The sequence below is a fragment of the Chenopodium album genome, chromosome 2, assembly GCF_948465745.1.
Source record: "Chenopodium album chromosome 2, dcCheAlbu1.1, whole genome shotgun sequence".
Classification (NCBI taxonomy): Eukaryota; Viridiplantae; Streptophyta; class Magnoliopsida; order Caryophyllales; family Amaranthaceae; genus Chenopodium; species Chenopodium album.
The window spans coordinates 25,838,444-25,849,066 of record NC_137835.1 but is presented as its reverse complement, the minus strand read 5'-3'; the positions used below and the strand labels follow the sequence as shown (position 1 = coordinate 25,849,066).

The 10,623-nt window shown below is 27.0% G+C and overlaps 1 protein-coding gene across 1 annotated transcript; it reads left to right on the top strand.

The window, feature by feature from the left end:
- The first annotated feature begins 419 nt into the window (after nucleotides 1-419).
- LOC145570863 (uncharacterized) lies at nucleotides 420-981 on the top strand. The gene is made up of 2 exons (XM_081629990.1): nucleotides 420-653; nucleotides 766-981. Exons 1-2 carry the CDS (start codon nucleotides 420-422, stop codon nucleotides 979-981), a joined length of 450 nt encoding a protein of 149 aa, XP_081486116.1.
- The last annotated feature ends 9,642 nt before the right edge of the window (nucleotides 982-10,623 follow it).

The following is a 10,623-nucleotide window of genomic DNA, read 5'->3' as shown; positions in this document are numbered from 1 at the left end:
TTCTAAAGTTAATTTTTATTTTCTATAGGTTTGAATGTGCATTGGATGCTCAAAGACACACTCAAAATAAAATGGATAATGATTCAAAGAATAAGCATCCAGAGTGTAAGACTCCAATTCCTTTAGAAAAAAATGCTTCCGAGTTGTTTACAACAATAATTTTTTATGATTTTCAATATGAGCTTGAAATAGGACGTTTTAATTGTGGTGTTGAGGAGATGAAAAAGGACAATGAGATTTACATTTTCAAATTAAGGGAAGGATCTAGGCAGAGGACTTTTGATGTTGTTTTTGATACCAAGTGTTTTTGTAAAAAATTTGAATGTGATAGTGTGCCTTGTAGGCATATGATTTGGGTGTGAAAGGCAAGGATGTTAGAAAAAATTCTCAAGACATAAGTTCTAAATAGATGGTGTACAATGGCTTATAAGAAGCCCATTTTTTATTTAGAGGGTAATATGTTGGAGGAATGTCTTAATGCAGTAAATAAGAAGATGCTATTAAATGATTTATGGTCTGAAATTCATGCTTGTGTGAGTTTAGTGCAAAACAATGAAGATGATCTAAGTGATCTTGTTAAAAAACTTCGAGCCATAAGAATAGATTTGGAACAGAAGAAAACAACAAATGGAAGCAACAATCTTTCTAGCAAAGTTAGTTAAAGACATTGAAATGTTTATTGAAGCTAGTTTACGTTCTGAAATTTTGATCAAAGCTCCTAAAATTTCAAAAAACAAAGCTACGGGGGTTCATGTTCCAAATTAGGTTAATGTTCCAAATGACACCCATGTTCCAAATGATATCAATGTTTCAAATGATACCCATGTTCCAAATGATACGCATGTTCCAAATAGTGACAAGAGAATGAAGAGTGACAGAGAAAAAACTGTTGAACAAAGTCAAAAGAAGAAAAGATTATGTATAGCATGTGGAGAGCTTGGTCATCATGATAGTCGTAATTGTCCAGGGAAAGTCAAGTGATATTGTAAGTAAACATTTTTTTTTCTTATGTTCTAATTAGTAATAAATTAAAATTATTATTATTATATAAATAATTTGAGTTTTTAATTTAATAAATGCCTCTTCATATCATTTTGTATATGTTTTAAAATGTATCAAATATGTTCTAAAATTTATAATGTGTTTACGTTCTAATTATTATTTTTTTTAGGTTGATGGATATGCTATTAGTACAACCGCATGGGACATTTTATTTTTAGGAAATAGCACATGGAAAAAAATTTGTGTAAATTTTTTTTTATATTTTTTTCTATTCTTTTTATTAATTTTAGAACATAATGGCATATAATTTTTTGTCCAATTATTCTCTATATTCTTATGTTTACAATTAATATTATAACATGATTATGTTATAACTCTTATTCTTTTATTTTTTTTCTTTTTGTAAAAACCATGACTCCTATCACCACCGAACTATTATATTGTTTTAAATATCTTTCTAAAGATATATACTTGAGATTTATGCAATCATATATAAAATTTTGTTGATCTTTGACCACTTTCTAGCCATCTTCAACACTCTTTTCCGTTCTTCATTTACTTCTGATGTTATGATCTTCCCACAATACTCCACTCGTAACCTTTTCATTTGCTCAAACTGCAACAAAAAAAAAAAAAAAAAAAAAAAAAAAAAAAAAAAAAAAATCAGATTGACTTTAGAACATATAGATGTAATTTAGAACATAATCAGAATTAATTTAGAACATTGACATGTAATTAGAACCTAATAATATATGTCTTGTACTTACATCATCCTTCTCTAGTCCTGAATTCCATTGTTTTTGACATTTACCTTCATAGGTTTCCATGTGCTTCAACAGAAATACTCCACAATCATGTTTATTTGCGTTGCTTTTCCATTTCATCTAAACGTTTCTTGTTTCAAAAGTGGGGATAATGGCACTCTTCTTATCAATTTATTCATAGAATTCACCAAATGCTTTCAACTAAAAAATTAATAATATAATTAGAATATAATTAGAATCAGAAATTAGACATGTAATTTTGAACATAATTGGAAATACTTTAGAACATTGACATGTAATTTTGAACATAATTGGAAATACTTTAGAACATTGACATGTAATTTAGAACTCAATTAGAAATATTTTAGAATATTATTAGAAATACTTTAGAACATTGATATGTAAATTAGAATATAATCAGAATTACTTTAGAAAATAGACATATAATTTATAACATAATTAGAAATAAATAACTTAAAATTGCTTTATAGCATGATAAAAAAAAAAAAATTAACCAGGTTAAAACTTTACACCAAATCTTTAAAAAAATAATAATAAATAATTTTTAAAAAAAAACCCTTTAGAACATAACCAAAATTACTTTAGAACATAGATATGTAATTTAGAAAATAATAATAAATATTTTAGAATATTGACATGTAATTTAGAATATAATCGGAATTATTTTTGAACATAGTCATATAATGAAATGATAAAAAAAAAATAATAATTAACTAAGTCAATTCTCAACACCAAAACCTTCTTAACCAAATTAAACCACAAAAAAATAATCATATATGTCTTGTATAATATATATGGTAAGATAATTAGAACATACATAGCATTCAGTAGAGAAAAAAAAGTCTACTCTTCTTGTCTACACCACGCCTTTTGTTTTCACAATTTAATATGAAAGCAAAAGCATCTGCAATATTGTTGAACATGTGACTACATCCTGAAAGACTATCCATCTCATCTCTCCTAATCACCATTGACGTTTTGTCAGCATACAAAAGTTCCCTAAAATAAGAACAAAAACTATATTAAATCAAAACAACATTTTGAATATAAATATAATACTTTAGAACATAAGCACGTAATTTTAAACATAAGCATAGTACTTTAGAACTAAATTTTAGAACATGGTCAAGTAATTTAGAACAAAACCTGAAATATTTTAAAACATAAACTATATTAAATATTTAGAACATAACCTGAAATATTTTAAAACATAATACTTTAGAACATTAGCATAATAGTTTAGAACATAAGCACGTAATTTTGAACATAAACATACAACTTTAGAACATAAACTTGTAACATTTAGAACATTTACTTAGAAAAAATATAATCATCGAAATTGAATTTGATTAGAAGACGAAGATGGGAATTTCAAACATGTACTTTAGAACATAAGCTTCTACCTTAGAAGATAAGTACACTGTTTAGAACATAAGTATATATTTTATGACATAATCACATACTTTTATTATAAGCATATAAATATAGATTGATGAAATTTTACGCGTTATCTCCTTGAGCAAAAGCATACTCAGCTATCATTACATTGTTGAAGAGTTTTTCATGATTAGCCATAAAAGGTGAACGCAAGTACAGTGGAAGCTTATCCTTTCCTCTTTTTTCCTTGTTTCTTCTTCTACTTCTTCTTGTTTATATTCTTGCTTCCTATTCAATTGAATAAAAAAAAACAATCAACAACTAAAATCAAATAATAATCAAACAGCCGCCATTGCCTAAACCTAATTACCGTTGCTTATTCTCTTTGTTGTTCTTTTTTCTTCATCATGTTTCTTCTTTTCTTTTTTGGTTTTGTTGCCTGTTTTTCTTCATTAAATGTAGGTGGATGATCTAGATTCAAAAAAATTACAATTAACAAATTCACATACTAGTAATTAGTTTAGAACATAACCAAAAAAATTTAGAACATTAAAAGAACTTTTGACATAATAAAAAATTTATATTATACAAATTAAATATTATAAATATCCAATATACATATAAGAAAAATAATGTTAAAATAAGTTGAAATTACCAACTATTGGTGAGGTCGGCAACAAATTGAAGCTTGGAGGAGAAATATCTTTATGCGTCTTTTTTTGAGGAATTGGTGTCTTTGGTGTGTCGTCATTCCTTTCCTCTTTCTTCTTTGTTGTATGGAAGAAAATTTTAAGCTTATTATTTTGTCTAAACATAATCAAAATTACTTTAGAACATGGACAAGTAATTTAGAACATAATCAGAAATACTTTAGAACATAAATATAAATACTCTAGAACATATTAGAAATACTAATAATAAACTCAAATAAAACCAATATATATAACTAGAACACACAAACCATTAATTCTATATTAAAGTTTTACTAAATCATCCAACATATGTTCTAAACAAAAACCAATGTTTTAAATATTCCTATTACTAAGTTACATTGATTACCCTTCCTTTGCTTCAACTTTCTTTTTTTCCTCTTTTTCTCCTTCCTTCTCCTCTTGTCTTTATCCTTCTTGCTCCTCTTGTCTTTCTCCTTCCTTCTCCTTCTGTCTTTCTTCTTGATTATCCTTTTATCCTTGTTCTTGCTTCTCTTATTGTTCTTGAGAACATAATTATACGAATATTCTATTTCATTTTTTTTAGTACTTTTCCTTTTTCAAATCAATTTATACAAAGAACATTAATAAGAAATGAGTTTGAAAATAATGGGAAATTACCAACTATATGTGAGGAGATACTATCATATATCTTTTCATTTCTTTTCCTCTCATCGTTGTTCTTTTCTCTTTCTCCTTCATTTGATGTCAAATCTTCATAATAATTATGAGACACAATGTGAAAACATAATTATATCATAAGGATTTAAGTTGGAACATTAACATAAACTTTAGAACATAAAGTGGAAACTTTAGAACATATAGCATAAACTTTAGAACATAAGCATATATGAATATTCTATTTTATTCTTTTAGTACTTTTCCTTTTTCAAATCAATTTATTCAAAGAACATTAATAAGAAACGAGTTTGAAAATAATGTAAAATTACCAACTATTGGTGAGGAGATACTATCATCTTTCTTATCATTGTTTTTTCTCTCATCGTTGTTCTTTTCTCTTTCTCCTTCATTTGATGGCAAAACTTCATAATAATTACATGACACAATTTTAGAACATAACTATATCATAAAGATTTGAGTTGGAACATAAACACTTTATTTAAGAGCATAATTTAGAACATAGGTATAATGTAGAACATAGGTGTAATTACCATGTCCCAATGTCTTTGGTGACTTTTCATCATTGAATTTCTTCCATGCTATGTTCATCAACATATCCAATTCTTCTATGAATGCCGGCTCATCGAAGAAATGTTGATCTTGACTAAGTATGGAAGAACTTTTTTTCTGTTGCTTTTCTTCTTCTTGATTTACCAATGGATATATATAATAATACATAAGTTAGTCCAATAATGCATTTATATATGTTGAACTATTATAAATATAAAAATTACACTTTAGAACATAGGCTGAAAATTGTTTAGAACATAATTATAATACCTTTGTGGTATACTTGTACCAAATGTTGTCTATAAGATGATGCATTTTCTCAGTTGTTTCTTCCTCAACAAAGAGATCTTTTGCTTGGTTCAACATGCTATACATCTCTTTCCCATTCATTGCAAGACTTTTTGCCAAATCTCCAAATTTTCTTAAAAAGCCCTAATAATTTACAACATAAAATAATGAATATTTAGAACATTATAGAAATAAGTAAATAAATTAATAAAAAAATATAAAAACATTATACCATCATGTCATTTGGAGACGTGATATAATTACAAGCCATGGATTGGTTTTCCGTAACTTTCTCCTTTGCTTTGTCTTTCCCTTGTTTTTTTGACAACGCCATGAGTTGTTTTTTTTATTACTTTCTTCTCCCCTTGCTTTTCTCTAATTGTCAAGGGTTGCTCTTTTTTCTTGCCTTTGTCTTTCCCTTGCCTTTTTTCCAATCCCTTTTTAAATATAAATTACAAATATTAGAATACATGCATAATTATAATGTATAGATGAATATAAAACGATAATTACCATTGATGGACCTTCACTTTTCTTTTCCTTTAGAACATAAAATAAACATGCATAATATAAACTTTAAAACACATATACAATAAAGTTTAGAACATATATTCAAAAGTTTAGAACATATAGTATATACTTTAGAACATAAGTATATACAAAAATCATACCACATTCAATTTCAATCTTTCTAGTACTTTTCCTTTTCAAAATCCAAGGTATTTCTCAAACTTCAATCTCGTATGAAACCTTTCTTGGTTCCACAATGATATTAGTGGAACTCCACGTGGTATCTCTAACCCCTTCCTTTGTACCCGATCAAAATAGGATACCTACAAGTACATCATTAGAAATACTTTAGAACATTGATATGCAAATTATAACATAGATATATAATTTAGAACATCATTAGAAATACTTTAGAACATAGACATGTAAATTAGGACATAATCAGAATTACTTTATAACATAAACAATTAATTTAGAACATAGATATGTACATTAGACCATAATCAGAATAACTTAAAATTAGGTTAAATAATTAGACTATTTTAGAGCACTTTTATCATAATATCAATAACATATAGGAAATTTTGTGTAGAACTACCCTGAAGATAGGGTCATTTGTGAACAACTACCCATTTTTTTTATTTGTTTAGAACTACCCACAAGTTTGAAAACATTTAGGTAGCACTACCCATTAACATTTTTCGTCCAATTAAGACGTTATCGGAGCTCACTTTTTTCACTTTTGCCACCCAATTAACTCTCCCAATTTGTATAAAGGTTTTAATTTACCTTAATGAACCTAATGAAGGTTTTAATCATAATTTATTTTAGGGTTCATAAGAGTAGTATTATTTGGGATTTTAATTTCTAAGGTTTGGGGGTTTAATTGAATTGGGGTTTTTGCTTATTTTAGCATTAATTGACCATTGTAATTGAAAAAAGTAAAAAATTGGTCCAAAATAATGTTTTAATGGAACGAAAAACGTTAGTGGGTAGTGCTACCCAAACTTTTCCAAACTTGCGGGTAGTTCTAAACAAATAAAAAAAAATGGGTAGTTGTTCACAATTGACCCTATCTTTAGGGTAGTTCTACACAAAATTCCCTAAAATATATAAAGAATGTTAAAAAAAATTAAAAATTACCATAAGAAAGATTAAAGGACTCGTGAAGAAAGATTCTCCATCTAGCCATTTTTAGAAGTTTCCATTAAGTGCTCCTTAACAAATTTGCACCAATCCGAAGCACCCCTTTTCCATTCATAGAGAAATCCTAACGTACCCTCCTGACTATCTAAACGGAAGTTTTAGTGGCAATATTCTTTGTATCCTTGCAACTATACAAAAACTTAACGTATAGTTGGTTGCTATTATTTGAAAGAATGCAACTATTAACCACACAAACCAAAAAATTCCAAATGAATTCATCCAAAACATGATCTTGTTCTTTATCTACACCTTTCACCTTTTGGACCCTACTAATCAATTGTCCATTTGTTGGAGCACCCTGTAAGCTAGAAATTTAAAACATGGACAAGTAATTTAGAACATAATCAGAAATACTTTAGAACATAATCAAAAATACTGTAGAACATAATTAGAAATACTTTAGAACATAATCAAAAATACCGTAGAACATAATCAGAAATACTTTAGAACATAATCAGAAATACTTTATAACATTATAAAAATAAATTAGAACATAAGCCAAATAACAAGTTTAGAATACAAGCACACATAAAAAATATTCATACCACTTCAAGGTCAAAGTTTTTTCTCCATTTTTGCATAAGTTTGCACATTCCACATTCTTATTTTCTTTTGTATCAAGAATTGCTATATCTCCCATTGTCCATCCATATGTCATGTGAACATCAATTTCATCAAAGAATATTTCTCCTTCTCTCCCCGGCAGTATCAAGCAACATCTTTTGGGATCAAAATTCGTAAAAAGTGTTCTGACAACCTAGATTTAAATTAAAGGTTTAGAATACAAAATACATATAGATTAGAATTTAAATAAAAATAAAAATTAACATAATAATTAAACTTTAGAACATTAATTAAAAATTTATAAGAATTAGAATATAATAGTTGATATTTAAATCATAAAAATAAAAAATAAAAGTTAATGCTAGTGCTTACCAAGAATCAGCATAATGTGGTGCATCTAATTCCAAAAAAACTTCAAATCCAATTTTCTTAATTGCTTGTTTATGCTTATCAAAAAGACCTACTAACACTTGTTTTATCAATGCCTTAGCAGTAACTCTTTGATAAGCTAATCTCTTTTTTTTTTTCCTCTTTGATTATTTTGACATCCTCATTATCCTTTTCTTTTTCAATCTTTCTTTTCTTACTTTTTATATTTTTTTCATAACCACTTGAAAAAAGTAGAACATTAGAAAGAATTTTAACATAATAAAAACATAAACTTTAGAACATCAACATATAGTTTAGAATACATGTACTTGTTAAAAACATATACTTTAGCATTGTAAGCACATAGTTTACAATGAGCACATAGTATTAACATGAGCACATAGCTTTATGACATGCACAATCATATCAGATTATAAGAATACAAATTAGGAGAAAAAAGATTTGAATTAGAACATGAACTTTAGAATATAAGTTTATTGTTTAGAACATGTAACTTAGAACATAAGTAGATAGGTTATTGTTATAAAAAAAATAAAGTTTAGAACTGATGTATATAATTAAAACATCAACTTGGAAATGTAAGCATGTAACTTACAAAAATAAAGTTACATATTAATTAAAGCATTTGCTTTAGAACATAAGCATGAATTTATAATATAAACATGCAATTTATGACATTAGCATATAATTTAAAACATCAACAAATAATTTAGAACCTTTTTACTATCATCGTTCACGTCCTCTCTTTTATCATCTTTCTCCTCCAACTTTGGTCCATCCATCTCATCATTAATATCATCTTGATCATCATTCTCATCATCGTCATCATCTTCTTCTTCCTTTTTTTTTTTCATTTTTCTAGTTTGTTGAATCCTTGATGGAAGCTTTCTACTTTTTTTCGTTTTAGACTTTGCACATGTTTCTCAAATTCAGCTTTGTCAATTACTTCCGCCATCATTTTCAGCAACTTTCCTTTAAAATCAAATATAAATGATTCAGAACATATATGATAATCTTTAAAATATAATCAAAAGTACTTTAAAACATTGACATGTAATATAAATAATTTCAAACATATATGATAATCTTTAGAACATAATAGAAAACTTTATATCATAATAGAAATACTTTAGAACATAATAGAAAATCTTAGAACATAATAGAAATACTTTAGAACATAAGGGAAAACTTTAGAACATAAGGAAAAAATAATACATAAACTTTAATTACCTTTTTCTTCCATAAGTAATTTTTTCATCTGGTATAATAGTAATTTCTTCTTCTAATTTTTTTTCATTTTGGCCTTGCATTTTGCTGCAATTTTAAAAAATAAAAAACATTAGTAGCATTCCAACATTAGTAATATATGTTAAACATAAGAACAGTTTAGAACATGCTGAAAATATTTTAGAACATGCTGAAAATAGTTGTCTTTGTAGGCATTATATAGTTTTAACTCTTTAAAATATTCATTCAAGTCCAATGCATTTAAAGGTCTTTCAAGATTCAAGGAATTTCTAAACCAATAATCACCAACTTCCTCAAATTATTCCCAATTAAGGAAGTTGAGGATACAGAATCCAAGTGTGCTGCTCTGATTTCTGATATCCGTGAATCAGAGACTTCCTCACAACACCTTGATCGTGTCAAGGAACTTGGTCAGCAAATTGAAAGTGTTCGTATGTTATTGAAGCAGTTGAAGAATCGAGATTAGCCTATTTTGCATTTAAATTTATTTTTGTCATTCTTTTTTGTACAAGTTACTAAGCACAGGGAGGAAAATCCGACCCTATTTGGTATAGTATTAGTGATTCTTTTTTGTACATAGTATATATAGATATCTATATACTTCATACGAGTGTTAGACAAAAGGAAAATAAGGAGCATTTATTTGACACAATAATTTTGTAACTTGAATGTAAAATTTTGTATTTGCAACCGCGAAAATGCATTGAAAATTTAGAACGTAATAATTTGAACCTAAATCAAACTAATTCGAACTTGGTCCAAAATCGAACTTTAGAATATAATCGAACTGTATAAAATCGAACTTTAGAACATAATCGAACTATATTAAATCGAACTATATAGAAGATAATCGAATTATATAAAATTCAAACAAAATCGAAATTTAAAACATAATCGAACTATATAATTTGCAAAAATCGAACTAAAATCGAGAAAAAATGGAACAAAAATGTGGACGACTACATTGCCAATTTGCCACAATCCTTACCAATGTGTGTGTCATTGGTCCACCATTACCAACAGTATCTTCCATCAATAATATAATCTATTAAACAGACATATTTAATTGTGCCACAGTTGTGGAGTATAACTTTCTTCAATAAAGATGAGCAGTTCATTTGATATGTTCTTAATTTACCTGATTCCTTTGCTTTCTATATAAAATTGAACTTTAGAACATAATAGAACTATATAAAATCGAACTTTAGAACATAATCGAACTATATAGAACATAATCAAACTATATAAAATTCAAACAAAATCGAACTTTAGAACATAGTCGAAGTATATAATTGATCGCGGGTTAGATAGGTCGTTAAGCTACTACCCTAATCAAATTAATCACTTATAAT

Bases quoted from the DNA above. Each gene is read 5' to 3' on its own strand.
- LOC145570863 (XM_081629990.1), top strand. From the start codon at position 420: ATGGCTTATAAGAAGCCCATTTTTTATTTAGAGGGTAATATGTTGGAG. The intron at 654-765 runs GTTAGTTAAAGA...GTTCCAAATTAG, and splicing joins GCAACAATCTTTCTAGCAAA to GTTAATGTTCCAAATGACAC.